Below are 23,810 nucleotides of genomic sequence, written 5' to 3'. Positions count from 1 at the left end.
ATATCAGTGAATCAGCATCATGTTGGGGAAGAAACATGTGCTAGGGGAAAGAGCACAGGCCTGGGAGTCAGAGGGCCTGGGTTCTAATCCTGGTTCTGCCACTGTCTGTTGTGTGACCTTGAGCAAACTACTGAATTTCTCTGTGCCTCAGTTTTCTCATTGGGGATTAAATTGGGGATTAAATGCCTGTTCTCCCTCCTACTTAGGCTGAGCCCCATGTGGGTCAGGGACCTGATTATCTTTTATCTATCCCAGCTCTTAGTTCAATGCTCTGCTTATAGCAGTGCTTAACAAATACCATATGATCATTGTTATTCAGCTCCTTCAATCATCCCATTACACTGTTTGAGACAAGTAGGATGAACTGTTGTTCTGAGCCAGGAATGGCCTTGCTTATATTCTTAATACCCAGGACACTTACTTCCACCCTATCTCTCCTGCTTGTCAGTCAATCTATCAGTAAGTATCATTGACTGATACAGATGCTTAAACACTGTTTCTTCCCTTATCTGTTATTCATCTTAATGTATTTTAAACCCTACCTAACTTTAAAGCTACTCAACGGCAGGGATTGTATCTACCAACTCTCCCAAGCGCTTTAAGTGCTCCATACACAGTAGGTACTCATACTCATACTGAATACTTACTGTGTACAGAGCACTTAAAGCACTTGGGGGAGTGCAGTAGAATTGGTAGATACAATCTCTGCCCTCAAGTAGCTTCCTAGTTAGTGGGGGTTTAAAATACATTAAAATGAATAATGGATGAGGATGAGGATGATGATGATGGCACTTGTTAAGCACTTACCACATTCCAGGCACAACACTAAGCGCTGGGGGTGGATATGAGCAAATCGAGTAGGACACAGTTCCTATGCCACTGTACTGATATCTGTCTCCAGCCCTGTAGACAGTGAGCTCATTGTGGGCAGGGAATGTCTCTCTTCATTGTTGTACTATACTTTCCCAACCTCTTAGTACAGTGCTCTGCACACAGTAAGTGTTTAATAAATATGATTGAATGAATATCATGTGGGGTTCACAGTTTCAATCTCCATTTTACAGATGAGGTAACTGAAGCACAGAGGAAGTGAAATGACTTGCCCAAGGTCACACAGCAGACAAGCAGCGGAGCCAGGATTAGAACTCATGACCCTCTGACTCCCAGGCTCGTGTTCTATCCACTAAGTCATGCTGCTTCTTAAGTGTCAAGGCCATAGGCAGCGCAGAAAGGAGAGAGAATATGATGGGAAGATGATGGATTTTTCCAGAATGGCCTTCTGGAAGAGATATGACTTTAGTAGGGATTTTGAAGATGGGGAGAATGATCGTCTGTCAGGTATGAAGGGGAACTGGGTGCCATACAGGAGGGAGGATGGGAACGAGACGTTGGTAGAGAGATGAGATCAAAGTACAGTAAGTAGGTTGGTGTCAGAGTTGTAGTGGTAGATTAGAATCTATTTGTAATAACTTTTCACAAAATGAGGTCCAAAATTAGGGATCAATCAATAATCATATAGTATGGTTTTTTTAAGAGGTTTGAAAACTAGGTTGGTGAAAAAAATCTTTATTTTTGTTGGCATTTGTTATATAAAATCACATTTGAATACTTGAGATATGTATGAATACAGTATATGTATATATTATAGGCTATTCATACATTGCCCAGTGATTACTCTTTGCTAAGTACAATGATGAAGAAAAAAAATTTGGCACAAAACTCAATCAAACAGAATATTTGTAATGATCCTGGGGAAAATAAGAAGGTCTGAGATTCTGTTTAAATAGAATATGACTAAAAATGTGAAAAGCAGAGATGGTTATTCAGACAAGGGAATTTGAGACTCCTCAAGTGAACAAAATCAATAATAAAAGAAAAATAACCTATATTTGGATTAATAAATTAATATGGACCACATATTCAGCCCATATACTTCATGTAACACTGAAGAGAAACTAGTTTATACAGAGACTCAGGGAGAATAAGAAATAGAACAGAGTAAGCATCTAGCAAAAATGAATGGCTAGAGTATTACAAATGTGAAAATATATTTTAAGATTAGGGTTGCTCAGTTCTGCAATAACAAATACCAGAAAAAAATAGTGTCAGCTTGGTGACTAGCAGGGGCAACAAATGTAAAACTGGAAAATATCTGGGCTACTTAATCAATCAATCATGTATATTGAGCTCTTACTATGTACAGAGCATTGTTCCAAGCACTTGGGAGAGTACAATATAACAGAGTTAGTAGACACGTTCCCTTCCCACAATGAGCTTACAGTGTAGAAGGGGATACAGACATTAATATGAATAAATAAATTATGTGTATGTACCTAAGAATCATTCATTGATATTGATTTGAGTGCGTACTGCATGAAGAACACCGTACTAAGAGCTTGGGAATGTCCAATAAATTCATAAAACATCCTAGGAAAGAATTGGGAAGACAGGTAGGGATAGGGATTGGGAGAGAGGTTAAGACATGCAAGCATTGTGCTTGTCTTGTCTGATGCTGTCAAATTGTCTCCAACCCATAGCAATGACATGGACACATTTCTTCCAGAGCTCCCCACCTCCACCTGCAATCATTCTGGTAGTGTATCCCTAGAGTTTTCTTGGTAAAAATACGGACTTGGTTTACCATTGTCTCCTTCCGCACAGTAAACATGAGTCTTTGCCCTCAACTCTCTCCCATGCTGCTGTTGCCCAGCATAGGTGAATTTTGACTTATAGCAGATTGCTTTCCACTTGCTAGCCACTGCCCAAGCTAGGAATGAAATGGGTATGCCTCTGCTTGACTCTCCCTCCCATAGTCGAGACTGGTAAAGTCCTGGAAACTCTCCAAGTGTGACTCTGAGAGGGGAGGTAGGGATCTAGCCCCTGAAAATACAATCACCTGAGGAAGGACTGTTTACTTACCAGATAAGCAGAACACCTTGCTGCTTGTCTGATCTGTATTGTCCAAGAGAACCCAACTTAGGCTTCAGGGAGATCTTAGGGAGAAGCTTTTAGGGGAGATGGTTACGTCATGAATCCATCAGCCTGCTTCTTACCATGAGGAGTTCTCAATGTATTCTGATCCTTGGAAACTCCTGCTGGAATTTATCCAGAAGAAATCAGGCAGCCAGATTGTTCTTATATTGGGGATATCAGAATTGCGGGTTCCTTCCTTCCTTCCTTCCTTCCTTCCTTCCTTCCTTCCTTCCTTCCTTCCTTCCTTCCTTCCTTCCTTCCTTCCTTCCTTCCTTCCTTCCTTCCTTCCTTCCTTCCTTCCTTCCTTCCTTCCTTCCTTCCTTCCTTCCTTCCTTCCTTCCTTCCTTCCTTCCTTCCTTCCTTCCTTCCTCTAGTAGTATTTATTGAACAACTACTGGATACAGTACACTGTACTATATGCTTTGGAAGATATAACAAAAGTAAAGCAGAATTCCTTTCCCTTTAGCTTTCCGTTTGGTAAAGTACCACAATGATTTGATTAAATTGTTATTCATATTATTGGACTATCTAGTGTCTTTATACAATTCATCAGGTTCTCTACCATTAAAATTTAAGTCTCAGTATTCAAGACATATTTAATTCTCAATTTATATTTTTACATGCTGCCATTTAAAGATATTGCCTAATGAAGTCCATTTATTTTGATATGCAGACCATAGATATATTTATTTCACATGTAGATATATGTTTTATGGTAACTTAATTCCTAATAATAGAGAAGAACAAATGAACTTTCTTCCATGTGAAAATCAAGAGTCCTTCATTTCAGACCATATAACACAGACTTCCTGGCTCTAGCAATGATCTCTAAAGGGTAGAGATATTATGATTTGTCTTCCAATAACATTTCATGACCTGAAGGGTTTCTTAAACAACTAAGATCTTCTAGCTTCCTTCTTCTTTAATTTCTATACCCTGGATGCCAATGACAAACTTAATAACACAGCTAAATTAGCAGATTCTGTACAAGTCTAAAGGGAATAGAAGAATCTATTTTAAGAGAATCATTTAATTCTAAATCTGTGTCTGAAGAAATGTCATATATACGGTTTTGACTGGGAAGCTGTTCTGAGAACATAGAGGTATTCCCCGTGGTTTTGATATCTTTGGTCCCTAACAGTTTCAATTTAATCTCAGAAAGTCTCAGGCCTTTCGAAATCTTAACAGCAAGAAAATCAATTATCAGGCTTTCAGTTTTCTCCAGGCAATTTTCACCATTTCAGCTTGCCCAAGAGATAAACTGTCTATAATTTTGTTATGCTGAAGAATTTGGCAAGATGGTTAATAGTCTCACTAAAGGTAAAGGACTCCCTTAGGTAGGATGTGCATACAGGAAGTCATGTCTGAATTTTCCCAGTTATTGTGAAGAACCTTTGTTCCTGTACAGACCTACAGGGACTTTGTTGGGAAGAAAGGGTTTATGAATATCCTTAAACCCAGAGCAGATTTATCAAAACTCCCTATTTCATTTAAGTCTTTGCCAGAAGTGTCTTCTCATCTTCTATCAAATAGGCCTCTCCCTAGGCTTCTGTGTCTTCAGAAAAGCACACTGAAGGATCATCGTATGCTTCTCTTACTGCAGCTGTAATAAAGTCTGTCTCAAAAGAAAAAAAATTCCTATTGATTTTACAATCTAAAGGTTATAACATGCAGGTAAGGGGGAGGCTTTAGAAATAGACGCTCTCAAAAAGAACAGGGAATAGAGAAGATATAGAGTAAAAAAAAGGGGTATGGCTTGAAGAGATGAGTCAAAGTGTCAAAAGAGCAGAAACAAATCACAGTGGGTCCATGGATCATCAGAAACTATAAAATGTAATAGGAACAGGCTGCAGGGGAAAATAAGGCTAGGCATCCAGAAATACTCTTAATAGTGAGCTCTGCTGGCCTCCAGTAGAAGTGTTTGGGGCATATGTGGGGAGGTGAGGTGGTTGGTGGTTGGAATGAGTGGTGTGTAATATCTGTCCTTTCTATGTGAGGAGAGTAGGACACATTTTCTTGTCCCTTACCCAATCAGGGTGAATTCCTAAATCTGTCCCTCAGGCACCCATGGTCTTGTCGCCAAACCCTTAAGTGCCTCCTGAATGCAAAGCACTGTAATAAACTCTGGAAAAAAATACACAGATGAAAATTAGATCTAGGCTCTGGCCCTCACTGGGTTCACAATCTAAGAATAATAGAGACAGAGAGAGAAAGGGGGGAGGAGGATGGTGGGGTAGAGAGAAGCAACAGAACAATAAAAAACCAAAAACAAGATGAAACTCAAAAAAAAAACTCTCTCCTATCTCTGAAACTTTAGACCCCTGGGAGTTTCCAGTGAGCAAAATTTGTTTGGTGTCCTGGCTGATTTCAGTTGAAATTCATAGTAGTTGAAATTCATAGTATTTGAAGAGAGAGACAATCTAAAGACTGGTTCAAAGAAAAAAAAAGTAAAAGGAATCTGAAGATATTGAATGGAAAGGTCCTAGGTGGACTATATCTGTTCTGCAGTGGTTGGAATCTGGGAAAGAACAGGAAGAAACTTTTTTTTTTCCAAGGCATCACTCTGATGATGGAAGGATGTAGAAGAAAGAAAATTAGAAACTGTTCCTCCACCTGTGAACAGTTGCTTCAGGTTGAATGAGAACGTTCCTTTTGGGAATGTAAATATACCAGGAGTCCAGCGACAGACCGAAAGATAGAGGATTGAATCAGATAAGCAGAATCGTCTTTAAATTGAAGGATAACTGTAGTAGTTGTAATAGTATTTTAGGCATTTACCATGTGCAGAGCACTGTACCGAGTGCTGGGAGAGAGTACCCGTGGGAATTAGACATGTGTGCTCACAATCTACCTATGAAACTATGACTGCATAAGAGATGGCCTAAATTTATTCAGGAAAACAAATCTTTAAAAAGCCTTATGGATACTTTGACCCTGGGCTAGCTGAAAGTGTGTAGTGCAGATAATGAGTTGTCCAAGTCAAAGCCTTTTAAGGGGATTATTATATTTTAATGGTATTTGTTAAGCAGTTACTGTGTACCAAACACTATTCTAAGCGCTGAGATAGATATAAGCTAATCAATTTGGACACAATCCATGTCTCACACACAGCTCATAGTCTTGATGTCCATTTTACAGATGAGGTAACTGAAGCTCAGAGAAGTCAAGTGACTTACCCAAGGTCACACAGCAGGCAAATGGCAGAGCCAGAATTAGAACACAGATCCTTCTGACTCCCAGGCTCGTGCTCTACTCACTAGGCCCTGCTGCTTATCTTTATTGGTTCTGTACCCTTTGCATTATTTTGTGAATGAACAGCCAGTGTGGGTTTCTGAAACCAACATATTTGAAAGTTATATTGAGTAGTTGAGTTAATGGCAATGTCCCTGTTGAGTTTTAATAATAATAATTATAATGGTAATGATAATAGTAATACTGGCATTTGTTAAATAATTTGCTGTGTTCCTAACTCTGTACTATACATTAGGATAGATAAAATACAATCAGATAGGACAAAGTCCTTGTCCCACATGGGGTTCATAGTCTAAGGGAGAGAGAGAACTGGTATTTCATCTCATTTTACAGATTTTAGAACCATAGTCTCCTGTAATTTCACAAAAGTGCATTCAGAAGAGATAATGAGAAAGTGACCTTGAGTAAAAAAAAATTAAAGGTAAACATTATGGGTATGAGTATAAGAACAAGTATACAATGTTAACCCCACCACTTTCTATTCTACTCTTTCTAAGTGATCTTAACAACACAAGTTTTTGCTCAGTTTAAGACTGAATGATTTTCACTCACCCCACCATTAACCTGGCTAATAGAACTGAAAGTATTAATTTCCTCAGTGCCAGATGATTCCTCCCTGTCACCTGAGGGATTCCTTTTTATCCTGAAGGGAGAGTTGCTTGCCAAAAGTGAAATGCAAGCTCTTTGTGGTCAGGAAATGTGTATGCTCATTGTTTTGCGTACTATCCCAAGCTCTTAGTACAATGCTCTGCACACAGAAAGTACTCAATAAATACAATTGAATGACTGAATGAATGAGTGAAATGCAAGAATCTACAAAAAATGGAGAAGGTGACCTTGGAGAGCTCGGGATGAGATGCCACCCAAACATATCAGCCTCTAATCCTGGATTGCAGGATCTATTAAGGAAGCCTCCCCAGGGCAATGTCAATTCTCCTCACTCAAACCTGGGCCCAGGAGCAGTAAACTCCTCCTCTAGACTGTAGTCTCCTCCTCTTGGCTGTAAGCTTCTTCCTTAGACTATAAACTCTCCCTCTATTCTGAAAACTCCTCCTCTACTCTTTAAGCTCTTCCTCTAGACTGTAAGCTCCTCCTCTAGTTTGTAAACTCTTCCTCTAGATATAAATTCTTCTTCTAGTCTGTAAGCTTATCCTCTACACTGTGAGCTCCTTGTGGGTAGGGGTTGAGCCTGCCAACTCTATTGTACTGTACCTTCCCAAGCACTTACTTCAGTGCTCTACACACAGTAAGTGCTCAATAAATATCATTGATTGATGGTTTACAGTCAAAGGAGCTGCAGAAATCTATTCTCTGCTTGAGAAATACTGGCAATAAAGAAAAGATCAGAGCTTGTTTTTCCTTCAGAACCCTCCACTTTCTATCAATCAATCATATTTATTTTTCCTTCAGAACCCTCCACTTTCTATCAATCAATCATATTTATTAAGTGCTTACGGTATGCAGAACACTGAATCAAGAACTTGGGAGAGTACAATAAAACAGAGTCGACAGACACATTCCTTGCTCACAATGAGCTCACAGTCTAGAGGGGGAGACAGACATTATTATAAAAAATTATGGATATAATGATGGTATTTGTTCATTCTTATTATGTGTCAATCACTGTTGTAAGCACTGGTAGAGATACAAGCTAATCAGGTTGGACACAGTCCTTATCCCACATAGGGCTCACAATCTTAATCCCTATTTTACTGATGAGGTAACTGAGGCACAGAGAAGTTAAGAGACTTGCCCAAGGTCACACAGCAGACAAGTGGCAGAGCCAGGTTTAAAACCCAGGTCCTTCTGACTCCTAGACCCGTGTTCTATCCACATAAATGCTGTGGATCTGAGTGAGGGGAAAATAAAGGGAGCAAATCAGAGCAACACAGAGGGGAGTAGGAAAAGAAGAAATGAACGCTTAGTCAGGGAAGGCCCCTTGGAGAAGACCTGCCTTCAATAAGGTTTTGAAAGTGGAAAGATTGTCTGCCAGATACGAAGAGGGAAGGTGTTCCAGACCAGAGGCAGTATGTAGATGAGAGGTTGGCAGCAAGCTAGACGAGATCCAGGTACAGTGAGTAGAGTGGCAACAGTTGTGAGTAGATTTCTGCAACTAAAAAGTCATGATGGGTTCTGCCCTTGCATTTTCCTACCTTCATTCAGTCAAGCATGAACATTTCCTATTAGGCCCTGTTTATCAGCTTATATCATTAACCCTAAATTTAGTCAAGTACCAACATTTCAACTAAATTTCCACTTTAGATCCTGTATGTTCATTTTGTTGTGCCTCGAGGAAAACCCCTGTTTTTAGTCATCGAGCACAAGTATTTCACTTCAGGAGGCCTTGAGGTTGGGGTTTTTTGAGCTTAAATTTAACCAAATCTTTGGTGGGTTTTGGCAAGTGAGTTGTTGACTAAATTCCAAGTGGAAAGAACACTGCTCTAGCATTCGGGAGACTTGGGTTCTAGATCTGGTTCTGCCTGTAGTAGCCAAGTAGAATGAAGCTTGCTCAGGCACTTTATATTGTGTAGCATCCCTACTGTACTCCTGCCTGCTCATCTTACTTGTACTCAGTGCCCTAGGGGGAACATGATGCACAGGGATGATTGCTTGTCAGTAACACTGAAAGCCACTATCAATCAATGATATTTATTGAGTGCTTATTACATGCAGAGCACTGTACTAAGCATCTGGGAGAATTCAACAGAGTTGGTGGATGCGTTCGCTGCTCGCAACAAGCTTATGACCCAGAGTGGGAGACAGACATTAATTCATTAATTCATTCAATCGTATTTATTGTGCGCTATGTGCAGAGCACTGTACTAAGCACTTGGAATGTACAATTTGGCAACAGATTAATATAAATTATTATATGTACATAGCTGCTGAAGGTGGGGTGAATATCAAATGTCCAAAGGGTACAGATTCCATTGTGTAGATGGCACAGAAGGGAGAGGGAGTCAGGGAAAAGAGGGCTTAATGGGAAAAGGCCTCTTGAAGGAGATGTGATGCGAGATAGAGGAGATCAAAGTGAGGTGAGCAAGCTGGTACTGGGAAAGCAAAGTGTGCAGTCTAGGCTGTAGTAGATCAGTGACGTAAGTTAAGAAGGGGAGAGTTGATTTTGAGTGCTTTGTAGGGCTATCTCTAAAATCACTTCCTCTGTGGAGGTTCTCAGGAAGAAGGCTCTTCTGATATTCAAAGTGAAGACTCCATTACCCTCATCTAGACTCCATCAAATACTAAACTCATATTCCAAACCCATTCTTTTCCTTCTCATTGATAATTGAGGTATGTTTCAGGTCTATATTTGTCTTTTTGTGTCTAAATTTACTGTGGTTCTAATATATTTACAGAGAAAAACATTGCAACAATTCTGAAGTTCTATTTATGCCACAGGCATCACAGCAGTCAATAGTTCACTTATATATATGCCTAGAGTCATACACTACACATTTAATGGGGGGTTTGGAAATACATATACCCAGTATCCTATATATATATATATATATATGACTGAAATGGGTTGGCAACATCATTTTAATCAGTCTCAGTGTAAATCGAGCATGCTTGAGTTGATATGTTTATGACACTGGCAATTAGAATGGGGGCCGGAAGGGAAAATCCAAGTTGTAGTGCTTGATTTTCTCACATTCTATAATGATTGTACATTTTTTAATCTATTAGCTTCCCGGAAAAAAAACAACAAAACAACAGCCTGGACTTTCCCTTTCACTCTCCCATAGCCCTCTCTCAGATTCCCATTTATAGAGAGACAATGACCATTCCAGTGAACATTACCATAAAGACTGAAGTGCTCCTTGCCAGCAACTTGTTGAAAAACTGTTACAAAATGCTTATTTTGTTTTTATTTTGGGACATAAGTGGATTTTCCATGTAACTGTAGTCTTTTTCCTTTTTTGATTCAATCTACTTTGCTGCCTTATTCCCCCTTTGGCTGGAATTTTTTTGAACTAATTGAAGCAGTGGGACCTAAGGTAAAGAACAAGGATCTGAGAGATGAGAACTGGGTTCTATTTCTGGCTCTACCATCTGCCTGCTGTGTGACCTCGGGCAAGTCACTTAACCGCTCTTGAACCTCCCTTTCCCCATCTGCAAAAAAGGGATTATATACCATTTTTCCTTGCCCTCTGAAACTGTGAGCCCCTTACCTATTTCAAATTCTAACTTTCCCTTGTGACTCTAAGCTTCTTGTAGGCAGAGAATATATCTACCAACTCTGTTGTATTGCACTCTCCCAAGCACTTAATACAGTGCTCTGTACACAGTAAGCACTCAATAAATAGTATTGATTGATAAATATGCTGCAGGGGGTGTGTCCCAGTTGTTTATCTACTTTAGTGCTTAGCACATACTAAGTGCTTAACAGATACCATTATTATTATTCCCGTTGAACAAAATCTCTTAGCTTATATTTGAGGTCCCAGTTTTCAGTTTGATAACCCCCTACTTAATTCATCAGATCCCCCTGATTTATTACTGATTCAAAAGACATCATCTAAGTATTCATTTGACAAAAACTTCTGGGATCTGTATCTGCCATAAAATGTGAAAGTGCTTTAATCTAATCTTTGAGGTGATAAAACAATTGTGCCCATTATAACATTTTAGGGAGTTCATTCTACATTTTTCATTTGATATAATTTCAGTGATTGATTGGGTGAAGTAATGTTGAGAGCTTACTTTGCTGTTCTGTCTCTTCATGCCTTAACTTGGCCTTTTTCCCAACTGTCTTGCAAGCCAGCCTATTCTTTTTGAAACCATTGTCTATTTGAAAGTAGAAGAAGCATATAACTCCTTCGGGAAGATTGGTATCCCTTCTTTCAGGCAGTTCATTATTTTAAAATATCTAATAGTATCAGTAATAATGCTATTTATTCAGGGTCCATAGGGTGCATTGGACTGTGCTAAGCACTCGGGAAAGCAAAACAAAAAGAAGGACTCATATTCTAGTCCTGGCTTGGTGGAAATTGAGGGTAGCCGTCTCTTTCACTATCCTTCAGGTAGAATTTTTTCAAATGCTTTCTTGGGTCAATTCAGTCCTGACCAGGGAATCTTTCCAATGTATTTTCCATTATTTTATGACATTATCCCTTTATCATCTATAAAGCACAAGCACATTCTTTTCCAAATTTCAGACACCTTTCACAAATCCTGAAAAGTAGCAGTTAGTGGCTGTCAAGATTTCAGTCAATTCTTTCAGAACCCAGAAGAAGCTGCATCTAGCTTCTTTAAATAATCTTTCACTAGGTGTTTCCATTCAGGTATATTTATTGCTTCTTTTATGTTCTCTGTTTACTCTTTGCAGGGAAAAGAAAAAGGTTGAAGGTGCTTTAAAAGCATCTTTTTAAAAAATTTTCCTTCTTTAGCAACTATTTCAAAATCATATAGCTCTTGTCATTAAGGAATTTCCCACGCTAGTCACTTTAGTTGCTTTTGTGGTTGATTCATTCATTTGATTAAGCTCTCTTCTCTTGTCCTAACTAAGGTCAGGTTGCATGGAACTACCAGTGGTGAGATTGAAGTTGTGGGGGGTGGTGGTGGTAGTAAAAAATGAGTTGTATGAAATAGTTCTACCCTTAAATCACTCTGCATCCTGGCCCCTTCACCCGTGCCCAAACCAAACCCCTAGTTTAATTGGTTCCAGAACAGATTTCATTCTATACCATGTGGCTCTGCAGATCACTACGATGAGTGGGGTTAAGAGATTCTTTTCTTGATATTTATTCCTCATATTTATATGTTATTACTGACTTTTCCAAAGGTAATAGATGGATGTGGATATATTTTGATGTCTTGCGGAGAGCGATTCTGTTCTAACGCACGAGAGATAAGATATTAGATCTTTTTTTAGGTTTCTACCAGTAGTCTCTACATAAAGTGCAGAATGAGGATATTTTCCTTATTTTGATGAAGAGAAAATGAGTCACTTGGAGCACTCAATTTCAATTTAAGGAAAGAGGCCTTTGTTAAAGATCTTCAGCTACATCTAGTGGATGAGAACTGAATAGTCAATGATTTTTATGGCAATGTTACAGTAAGCTCTTTGGCTCTGTTTTACTCTTTGAACCTGTAAGCCAAGAATTAGCTCTAATTACAATCCAAGTTGTCTGCCTTTTCCAGTGTAACTGCCTTTGCATATGTATATGTTTGAAATCTTTGATGACTGTTGGTTTGTACCTCAAGAAGGGGGAATTTTGGTGAGCCTTTTTATCCATGAATTAAAAGGTGGAGAGGCTTTAGGGGATGAGAAAATGGAAAGGTGGAGGGAAAATGGAAAATGGAAACAAAGGTGGTTAAGGATTTTACCTTTTGCAATTTGGGAAAAATACCAGAATACTACTACCTAAATTATTTGAAGTTGGCCTTCTTTCTTTACTCTAGAGATGTGGTTCAGCAGTATTTATTCTCAGAAGAGGGTTAATCAACATTAAATAGAGATAATAGAAAGCACCTAGACAGAGGGGTTGGCATATCTTAGGAATACTGCTTGGGACAGTATCTGAAGCTCTTAAAGAAGTCATCCAGCTGCAAAGCTAGATAGAAGGATGGAAAGATTGTACATGTGCAAGATTTTACATATCAAATCCATGTGTGCACTTATCGTCTGGGGGGCAGCACAAAGGAAGCAGTGTTGGAATGGGGATACAGGGAGGAGCATGGGGTACTGGTTGCCTTCGCTCCAGACACATGTGGCTTCTGACAGACCACCATTTTCTTCTGGGAAGGGTTTGGGGGTTTGGGGGAAGAGATGCCACCAGCATCTTTGATCTCACCTTTTTTATGGTATTTATTGAGCCTTTACTATGTGTCAAACACTGTTGTAAGGGCTGGGGTAGATCATCAGGCCAGATACAGTCCCTATCCCACATGGAGCTCACAGTCTAAGCAGGGTGGAGAATAGGTATCAAATCCCCATTTTACAGTTGTAGAAACTGAGGCACAGATAAGTTAAGTGACCTGCCCAAGGTCAAACAGCAGACAAGTGGCAGAGCCAGGATTTCTGAGTGTTCTGCGTATATGTATGTTCACAGACAAACATACATGAGTGTGCACACACACACACACACACACACACACACACACACACACACACACTATAATGTGGAGAAGTGGCTAATTGTTTTTAAGGCTATGGAAGGTAATTGTGAGTAACCAGTTTTTCTCCATCTCCGCAGCCAGGTCTGTTTACCTAGAGCGGGACATTTCTGAGCAGGGTTTTTTTTTTTGCTGTGTGTGTGTGTGTGTGTGTGTGTGTGTGTGTGGCTTATTTGATAAGTGCTTGCTATGTGCCAGGCACTTTTCTAAGCACTGGGATAGATACAAACTGATTAGGTTGGACACAGTCCATGTCCCATATAAGGCTCACAGTTTTAATCCCCATTTTATAGATGAGGTAACTGAGACACAAAGAAATGAAGTGATCTGCCCAAGGCTACACAGGAGACAAGCAGTGGAGCCGGGGTTAGAACTCCTAGGCCTGTGCTCTATTCTCTATGCCACACTGCTTCTCAGTTGTCCTGAGTGCCACAATTTAGGGAATCCCATCCTTCTCTCCTTGAGTGACAACACAAGCCAGTCATGGAAACTTAGAAGCAAATGGCTAGAATAGTGATTCATAGACTTGGGTTCAGCAGTAGCCCAGGGAGTGCCCTGGTAGGTAGTTTTGCTGGCCTGGAGCCATCCCCTTATCTCCTCCCTGAACTGAGCCTGGGAGTGACAACTTTGCACAAACCAATTTATCCCACCCCCTGTCCCCAGCTTGTCCACAGAGGACTCTACAAGAAGGAAAATCCACAAAAAATGCTTTGGAAGATCCACAGAAGATGCTTAACCTTTTTCTTCTCTCAAAGAGTGAATTGAGAACATAAACAAGAAGAGCAGAGGGTAAGCAACCAAATGGTCAAATGAAACTATCTAGTAAAAGGCTCTTTGAAGAAGATAGATGCTGGTTCTTCAGGGTTCTGAAAGAGTACTACAAGAAGAACAGGGGTTTAAAATAGCAAGGTTTTTTTACTTGAGAAGCAGCATAGTCAGAAGGACTTGGGTTCTAATCCCAGCTTCACCACTTGTCTGAAGGACCTGGGTTCTAATCCCACCTTCACCATTTGTCTGCTGTGTGTCCTCAAACAAGTCACTTAACTCCTCTTTGCCTCAATTACCTGTAAAAGGGGGATTAAGACTCTGAGCCTCATGTGAGACATGGATTGTGTCCACTCTGATTAGCTGGTACAGTGCTTGTCACACAGCAAACGCTTAACAAATACCATAAAAAAGTATCAGAAAACAATTTCTTGACCTAAGTGGTAAGTAAACCTTAGATAAAAGCTTCAAAATAAGTTCAAGGAACATCTGCCCTTTTACTAGCATAGTCATCATTTGGATTGAGGTGAGAAGACCATGTTAGATGCTCACCTGCATGGAGGTCGGGGGGAACAGAACCACGAGTCTTATGATTCCATCCTTCCAATCATATTTCTAAACCATGTTTCCAAAGTGTGATCTTAGGCATCTCTGAAATGGGACAGGACAAACTGGATCTGAAACGTCTCTGTCTCACTGCACACTTTAGACTGTGAGCCCGTTGTTAGGCAGGAATTGTCTCTATCTGTTACCGAATTGAACACTCCAAGCACTTAGTACAGTGCTCTGCACACAGTCAGCGCTCAGTAAATTCGATTGAATGAATGAATGAATGAACCATCTAACTGGATGACCCTGAGACTCTTCTAATCTGGCCCAATATAGTCATTCAATTCTTTCATTCAGTTGTATTTATTGAGCATTTACTGTATGCAGAGCGCTGTACTAAGTGCTCGGGAGAGAACTATATAACAGTAAACAGACACGGTCTCTGCCCATAATGAGCTCACAGTCTAGTGTGGCTTAGTGTGGCTGTTAAAACCATGGTAGACATATTTACATACCTTGCAAAGTTTATTCCTGGCTATATAGGTTCATTTTGAAATCATATCAGTCAATACTTCAGTATCCACCAATCATAGTCACTATCAATCCATCAATCAATAAGTCGATTGTATTTATTGAGTTTGTACTGTGTGCCGAGCACTGTACTAACTGCGTCAGAGAGTACAATATAACAGAGTTGCTGGACATGTTCTCTGCTTACAAGGAGCTTACAATCTAGAGAAGGGTGAAGAGAAAGGCAGTGCAAATGAATCAAAATATGAAAATCAAATGAGGCCAGTCACACCGGGAGGTGGGTAGGTTGATCATTCTAAGTATCCTTCACCATGGAAAATCCCATTTAGTATTAACAACAATGGGATGGAGTTATCAGAGAGAACTCAAGCTATTACAGAAAGTTTCTGGGTCCCGGGAGAGGGTAGGAGTTTGAACAAATCCAAGCGATAGATTTTTCACACTAAAACAGCCTGTATTTTGGGTCTTAAAAAAATCCGGTTTGGCCTAACAGTTGTGCTACTCCTTGCGTGAAAGTAGTTTCCCATTTTATGCTATTTTGAATTCTGCCTAAGTCTAAATTCTGTTTACCATAAACCTTCCAATGTGTAGATGGGCAGCTTTCATTTAACGCTGTAAACTCATCAAAAGTTCCAGTCTATTTGCCCATCTCCCACCTCACATACCTCACTAACCCAGCCATGCTGCAGACTTGGTTTGAACTAGAATCCCCACCTGCTCAGGCCTGCAGCCCAAAATATGATCATTTAACCACACTACTGGAGAGGAGAGAAAAGGGAAGATTTTCAGTGGCTCAGCTCAAAGGGAAAAATTTCTATCTTCCTACTCTGCCTCGTACTCTATCATTTCTCTATCCTCCAGAAGCTTGTATGCTAAATTTGACCCTGGCTGAATATTTATTGATGGGAAGCTATTTCAAATGAGAGATTATGACATTCTGATTATCTCTTTTTTCATGGTAGGTATGTTGTTTCATGGAAGCTGTCCTACTTCCCAAGATGTAATAGAGGTCTTCATCAACTTGACAATAAGTTAACGCTTATGTTTTCAGTCCATTTGTCTATCCATCTGGGGGCAAGGGGTGTGAGGAGGGAGTTAGGTTACATGTTCCTAGGACCTCCATAATTTACTCTCTTTTTTTAATTTTTTGTATATTTAAGGAACTGTGCTTCCTTCCTTCATTCAGTCATATGTATTGAGTGCTTACTGTGTGCAAAGTACTTTACTAAGGCTTGGGAGAGTATAATATCACAATACACAGACACATTCCCTGACCTCAAATGAGCTTACCAATAGTCTTCCATTTCTTATGGGCATGCATCGACTTCCCTCACACATCAAATTTCCATTTCGAATGTTCTTTCATGGTTTCTACCCAAGGTAAGTTCATACTATCACTCATTCCCCAATCCCTTGGAATATGAGGAATTTACAAATTCCACAGAAAACTTCAAAAAGGAGACAAAGAAATGACCACAGAAGCACAGTAGCTGAGTCCTGCTCATTCTGAGGGACTGAGATTTGTGACCATTCTAGGAGACGTGTTGTATTCTTGGATGGAAAATTTTAACATTCAGCCAATTTGTCTTTTCAATGAGAATATTAGATGGGGGTATTGCGAAGGGTTGGGGGAGGGGGGAAGTATGAGATAGGTCAAGGTAATTCCAGTCAGCCTGTAGTTATTAAAATTTGGACACTGCTATTTCCCTTCCTTTTGTGGGAGGAAAGGAAAAATAAGAGTCTTTATAAGAGAGGTTCAGCAGTTCAGCTATTTGATGTGCTCACTATTGTTACCGTGACTGAGATGCCGCTTTATCTTGCAAGGAAGCTCTGATTTGGACAATACTGGTACAGTACTGAAATGAATAAATAACATTTCTTAAGCTATGTTATTACCTCTTTTGTGTTAACAAAACAGTACCGACCAAGTATGTGAGTGTCTGAAGAAGAAGAAGAAGAAAAAACCCACGCCAATAGCTTGGGTCCTAGATTCCTCGAATTCTAAATTGAATTGTTTTGTGCTGACAGTGTTATCTGCCAAGTTTATTTTAAAGTAAATTTTACCGAATCAATTAGACAGCTACACTCATTCCCATTAAAGATCCCATGGCACTTTTCACAAGAGTGGAGCTAGTGGGCTTGGTCAAATTCCAACTTAGGTAATTGCATTCTGCATGCCTAAATTTCCCTCCTGTGAACTGTTGAATCTGTTATTATTCACTTCTGTCCTAAAACAATATTAGATTCTAGTATTAGGATGAAGGGCATTTCAATTGTTCCTTATGGAAAAGTCATGGCATGCTATATTTATAGTTCCAAACATCACCACCCCCCTTTACATTAATGAGTCCTGCTGTTGTATTTTTCACAGGAAGCAAGTGTTGCACAGAATGGCGTGTAAAGGCCTTTGATAAGGAAGGTGTCTATAAGAAAGGTGTCTTCTTCCATGGGGTCTTTTGACTCTGGATCCTGATTTAAGTCGTATATCTGGCTCTGGCTTCATCAACAAAACCAAAGAATCTGAAGAGCAGATCTTTTTTTTTTTTGCTTTGCTAGACTCGTTCCACAAGGGGGCGAAAACGCCCAACAGATTAAGGATGGGAAGTTTACATTTCAAAACTGACCACCCGTAATAGATTAGTGGATTAATATTTTGCTCTAAAGGATCTGGCCTTTAATGTTGACATCAATTTATATCTAAGCTCAGACTTTTACAGTAGTAAAAGTCACGGAGACTATAAACTTCACAATGGATGTCAGCCTCTTCACGCTTGTGCTTTGCGCACCCCATAAACAGCAGTGATTAGGTAACTGTTCTTTAAAGACCTATTCCTAGCTGTAACATCTTTATCAGCTCTAGCTGGAGATGGCCACCAGTGTTTTATCAGCCACAAGTCAGGGATACAATTTTATTAATGAGCGCCTATTTTTCTTACATGTGTTTATTGTTGTGTTGCTGCTTATCATTGATCTCTCCTTGCAAATAAAGCATGGAGCATCTATTTATGGAGAAGGCTTAAACAACAGTAGGTCTCATGAAACATATTTGAACTTTTTGAAAAACAGCCAGAGTACAGAGGTCATGTTTCCCCATATGCTCTAAGCAACTCAGTAGGAAGCAAGACCACAAAAGGTTTTGCAAATGTCTGCCAGTAGCCGGCAAACTAGGTCACTGTACAGGTTTCATTAATCAGGTTGTTCAAACAAGGACTTATTTTTTCTCTGCTTAAGAGCCCTACAGATAACAAATAGAAGCTGGTCAATTGTTGACTAGGGAATCATTTTAATGAGAAAAATTCATTCAAGAGAGCAGAAAGTATTTTGCACCTTATGGGAGAGAAATTTTGCTTTTAACCTACTTCTTGCTTTTGATTTGCCTGCACTGGCAAGAACAGGCTCAGAGATCTAATAATAGTTCTTGGCCACCTCTGCATTTGTAAATGGATGACACCCACTTTAAAGTAACATTAGAAAATTTAGTGATAGAGCAAGAATTCCCAGGCCTTAGAGCGGGTAGGACAAAAATTTTTTGCTACTTTTCTAGGCGAAATCAGATTACCTCCGCCAGTTAACTCCCCTCTTCCTCTCTTCCCCCTGCTGAAGCCTTAAGATGTTTGCGCACACAGTTTTCACTCGATACACTCTTGTTTGTGTAAATACTTCACTAAGGAGCCTTACTCCTGAATCGGAATATAGAATTGACATGTGGCAGAGAAATATGGAGTTTCATGGGATTTTATTTTTAAAAAAAGGAAGATCGCATCCACACACACACACACTCTAATGAAACGTTCTTTCTGGATTGTGAAGGGATGAAATAGGATTTGAGCACCACCCAGGGGTCATCTGCTTATCCACATGAAATAAGGAAATATTCAAAATCTAGCTCTTGCTAAGGAATCATCTATTGGTAAAGAGTCAATTGGAAGGAAACCTTATGCCCAGGTTGAGAAATGAATTCTTTGGCTCTATCCTGGGCTGTCTGCTAAAACTATATCTATACCTGAAATATCAGATTCCTGGAGTTGCTATAGATTGTTAAATGGGTTTCGGAATTGGGCATTGTAATCCAACACCCAACCCAGCCCTCTTAATAAAATTAAGACTCGGAATTTAAGACTGACTTAAAACACTAAAGACCACTTAGATATATTGTTGGTATAGGTTTTCCCACCCTTCCCTCCTTTCTTGTCTTGAATTTAAGGGTGTTGATTTTATAAACAAGACAGTCAAGGAGACGACAGAGAGAAAAAAACAAAACAGAATTCCTTTTCCCAGCAACTGGGATAATTTGAGATATTAACAATATTACTTTTTCCCCAGCTTGGTTTAACAAAGTAAAACTTGACACCCACGTAATGTGGTTATACCCTTCTTTGATTACACACCTAGGGTAAGATTTCAACTACATTATATTCTTGTGTCCAAAAAGATGCCTTTTGAACTCGACATCCAAAAAAGAGACAAGAGAAGGTTGATTTGGGGTTGGGGGGGGGGGGGCGCAAATCGAGGGGGAAGGGGAAAGGGGGAAGGGAAAGAGGTGGGATGTGAGGCTTAAAGAAGGATGTGGTACAGTATTTGACTTTAATTAGATCTCTGAATGGATCCTTTTAAATGGATTTTAAGTACATTTGGAGAGAAGACTAAACTCACTTTAAAAAAGATGATTTTTTTAAGGATAATAAAGTGGGTGTCTTTTGAACCTTTTTTTTTTTTTTGCTGAGATACCAGTTTTGCTACTTACCAATAAAAATATTTAGACTGGGTGTACTTTTCTATAAGTCACCCGAATTAGTATAGGTGAACTATCAGCCAGTCATATATAATAGAAATATGAAAAAACCAAATCATGAATACAAGTGAAAGGGTGTCTATCAAGTGTAATGAATAATTCTGGACTACATCTGAAGCCAGTGCACTGGCATGTCACAAGAAGTTTCTCTGTGACAACTTTGCAGCTATTTTTGATTAAACAATACCAACAGGCATATTGTAGTGGTAATTATGAGGCGTGATTATGCTTAAACCCTGCTCTGCTCTTAAGCTCATCGTGACATGCATTGGTGTCATGTAATTTCTACCTTGGAATGTTTGCTTGCTCATGACCAATTTCCATCTAATCATTCTACTAATGAAGGGGGGCGGGGAGAACAAACAAAAAGCCCATCCTAAAAAAATAAATAAATAAAATCAAAAATCCAAACCAAGGACACCATCCCTTGCAAATGAGTTCTCCAAAAACTGAAGTATTTCTTAACTTTTTATTGACATTGGCAAATTAAAATAGAATAAATTAACAAGTATTTTTTCAAAAAAATGTTTTGTACAAAAATACTGTCAAAATTTCCTAAAAAGCTTTCAACACAGTAGTATCTTTTCATGTACTGAATAAACTATTAGCACAGTGTCAAAAATGTTGAAGACAAGAAACAAAATAAAAATCTGTGAAATGTTTGCCACTGACTACATTCCACACCATATTATTGTCTGTACATATGGGGGAGGGGGGGAGGGGTAGCAGACTTTAAAGTAACAGTATTACTTTTCCTGATCCAGAATGGTTTGGCCCACATCTGTTTAAGCTTCCAGTTTAGCATATTTTAAAAATTAGTCTGTACTCCAATGCATAGTTAAAAATGAAGCGAGATGACAGCGTTTGTGCAGTAATATCTGCCCTTCAAAGTTCATGCAACCAACTAATGCAATTTTTCCTTTCACTCATAATTTGAATGCAGTTCAGTCATTTGAAACCATCTACAAAATCCACAAGATTAAGCAGTTTGCCAAGATTAATATCTAACAGTTGAGCACTGTAGAAATCAAGTGAGGAAATAAGGAGTTTAAACAAACCAAACAAAAAAAAAAACACAACAACAAAAGACCGAGTTCGCTAAATATCACTACTACATAAGGGAGGTGAATGTCAAGGCTACAAAAAACAGAACGCAACAGGAAAACAACAAAAAAAATTGGGGGGGGGGGGTGGAGTGGCAGCGATTTTTTTTTCTTTTTCAACCAATTTGTACAAGTTTACTCTGTTTTTCCAAGTTCTCACACCTTTCAAAACCCGAAAAGGGAGATGCTGTGTCTAAGGGGAATGTTTCTGTCGGTTGGATTCGCACCCGCCGAAGTCGGGATGCTCTTCTTTCGTCGTGGTGGTGTGTTTGGTTTTTTTTTTTTCCCTCTTTTCTTTTTCTTTTATTTTTTTTCTCCTTTTTTTTTTTTCCTCCCCGTTTTTCTTTCTTTTGTTGGGGTGGTGGTTAGAGTCAGCAGCTCACTCTGCTGGGCTGCTGTTTGCACACGAAGTCCGTCATGAAATCAAACTCGTTCTGTCCCAGCCAGAGCTCCGGCAGCTCCTTGATGCGGTCCAAACCCATTTCGACGACCAAGGACATGAGGACCTCCTCGTCTATGAAGTCGGTGTCTATGACATTGGGAGGGAGCAGGGCGGCGGGGCCGTGGGGCCCGGCCGGGGGCCCGGTGCCCCCCGAGGTGCCAGGACCGGCCCCGTGCTTGGGATGGCAATCTCTGAAATGCGGGCTGGTCCCGTTCATCGGGTGGCCGGCCGGGTGCAAATCCGGCAGGTAGTGGTTGTGCGGGTAAGGGTGGTGGTTGAAATACTGGTTGTTGAGCTTCTGCAGCTGCAGGCTGGCCGGTAAGGAGCCTCCCTGGCTGGACACGGGGGGGGCCAGGAATTGGGAGTTGGCAAACCTGGCCGTGGGGGGCAGGGGGCCGGCGGGGTGCCCTCCACTCACCGGCCCCATGGCATGTCTGATGCCACCCGGGGCGTTCATATTCCCAGCTCCATAGTGTATATGCTCGCCCATCAGGGCGCTGAAGGCGTGCTGCTGTTGCTGCTGCTGCTGTTGCTGCTGCTGCTGTTGCTGGGGGGCCTGGTGGTGGTGATGGGGGCTGGGGAACTGCCCCATCCCCAGCCGATGGGCCGGGTGGTGATGGAGCCCGTTGCTGCCGTCCGGGAAGCGCCCGTGGTTCAGGGCCATCATGTGGTCTGCCATTTCCCACCCTGAAAAGTCACCACAGGCACACACACACACACACAAAAAAAGGAAAAAAAGGCGATAAGGACATAAAGAGATGGGCACCCTTCCCTCCCCGCACGTGCCTCCGGCTGGCAGCAGCCTGCCGGTCCCCTCCCGGTAGCGCTTCGCACAATGAGGCGACTCTGAAGGTGGCACCCCCAGTCCGCCAACCCGGTGATGGTGGGGGGGGGGGGGGGGAAGGACCGGCCTCACCCCCCCTAGGCGCTCAATAAATACCACTGAATGAATGAACTCCCCCAGCTCTTCCAAGGTGCCCGGCGATTATCCCTTCAATAGTACTTATTGAGCGCTTACTATGTGCAGAGCACTGGACTAAGCGCTTGGAATGGACAAATCGGCCACACATAGACACAGTCCCTGCCCTCTGACGGGCTTACAGTCTAATCGATTAGGAAACAGCCCCCCAAACCGTCTCCTGCCCAATTCAGCAGAGACACCCATTTCCTCCGCTGCAAATTCAAATGCAAAAAAATGAATAAAACGTGTGTGTGCGTTGGGGGGAAAAACAGCCCGAACTTTTGGACTCGGATCCGCCTACCCATCCTGGCTGGGCTCCCCTTATTTCACGCGCTCCTTCCTGCACATACACACAAATAGAGGCACACGGGCACAATTTTTTTTCGGCAAACACACAATTTTTTTCTGCACACAATTTTTTTTTTTTTTTTTTGCACACAGACACACACACAAACCCTGCCCGGGGAGCCAACTTGCAGCAGCAACCACCGTTTCCCTCCCTTTGCACTTACCTTCTGTCTTTCCTCTTTCTGCTCCGAAAGCTGTTGGGGGAAATCGCTCACTTAAAATCCGCCCAGCTGCATGGAGAGGGTATTTTCCCCGTCTCGTCCTTCCAGGATAGGATTGCTTGCGGGTCCTGCTGCTGCAAACCTCCAAGCTCTTTCGCTTTTATTTATTTATTTATTTTCTTCCCCTCTCCCCCCACCCCCCCGTCCCTTCCCCTCAGTCCTCCGCGAGGCTCATCGGCATTTGCCAACAATGAGCTGTGTTTCTTACGGCTTTGGCCACAGTTAATATAGGATTTCAGGAAGGGAGGAGCGAAGAGCCAGAGGGAAAACCTGGAGCCCCGGCCGCCTCGGCCGGGCTGGACGGGGTCCAGGGAGCCGGGGCTCCCTTTGCTTCATTCATTCAGTCGTATTTCTTGAGCCGCTTGCGATGTGCACAGCACTGTGCTAAGCGCTTGGAGTGGACAGTCCGGCAACATTCTGCGGGCGCCTCGTCCACCCAGGCGGCCAGAGACCAGAGGGTGCCCATGCATCCCCCTCCTTTGGTCAATGTGTGCCCCCCACCCCAGCTGGGACCTCCAGCCAGGCTCCGGGATGCCCTTTGGTGGGGGGTGTGTGTGTGAGGGGGTCATTTATTCATGCAATAGTATTTATTGAGCTCTTACCGGGGTCATTTATTCATGCAATAGTATTTATTGAGCTCTTACTAGGTGCAGAGCACTGTACTAAGCGCTTGCAGTGTGCAATTCCTCATGCCCCCCTTTCCTCCTCTCCCCTCCACCCCCAGGCTGCTGCTCCTCAACGCTGCCTTGGCGTTAAA

General features: G+C 41.2%; 1 protein-coding gene and 1 non-coding gene across 2 annotated transcripts; both read right to left on the bottom strand.

Moving 5' to 3' along the window:
* Positions 1-2,725: 2,725 nt before the first annotated feature.
* Positions 2,726-2,863, bottom strand: LOC114809367. The gene has a single exon (XR_003757154.1). It is a non-coding gene; the product is annotated as a small nucleolar RNA SNORA7 (small nucleolar RNA).
* Positions 2,864-20,433: 17,570 nt separating this feature from the next.
* CITED2 (Cbp/p300 interacting transactivator with Glu/Asp rich carboxy-terminal domain 2) lies at positions 20,434-23,304 on the bottom strand. Its single transcript, XM_029058547.2, has 2 exons — positions 22,997-23,304; positions 20,434-22,210 (listed from the first exon to the last, which is right to left on the bottom strand). Exon 2 carries the CDS (start codon positions 22,200-22,202, stop codon positions 21,453-21,455), a length of 750 nt encoding a protein of 249 aa, XP_028914380.1. The 5' UTR covers positions 22,203-22,210; positions 22,997-23,304; the 3' UTR covers positions 20,434-21,452.
* Positions 23,305-23,810: the final 506 nt, after the last annotated feature.

Source organism: Ornithorhynchus anatinus, chromosome 2 (genome assembly GCF_004115215.2).
Source record: "Ornithorhynchus anatinus isolate Pmale09 chromosome 2, mOrnAna1.pri.v4, whole genome shotgun sequence".
Classification (NCBI taxonomy): Eukaryota; Metazoa; Chordata; class Mammalia; order Monotremata; family Ornithorhynchidae; genus Ornithorhynchus; species Ornithorhynchus anatinus.
The sequence above is the reverse complement of the archived record's forward strand: the minus strand, read 5'-3'. Positions and strand labels throughout refer to the sequence as shown.

Excerpts from the sequence above, each read along its gene's own strand:
- CITED2 (XM_029058547.2), bottom strand. The coding sequence starts at position 22,202 with ATGGCAGACCACATGATGGCCCTGAACCACGGGCGCTTCCCGGACGGC.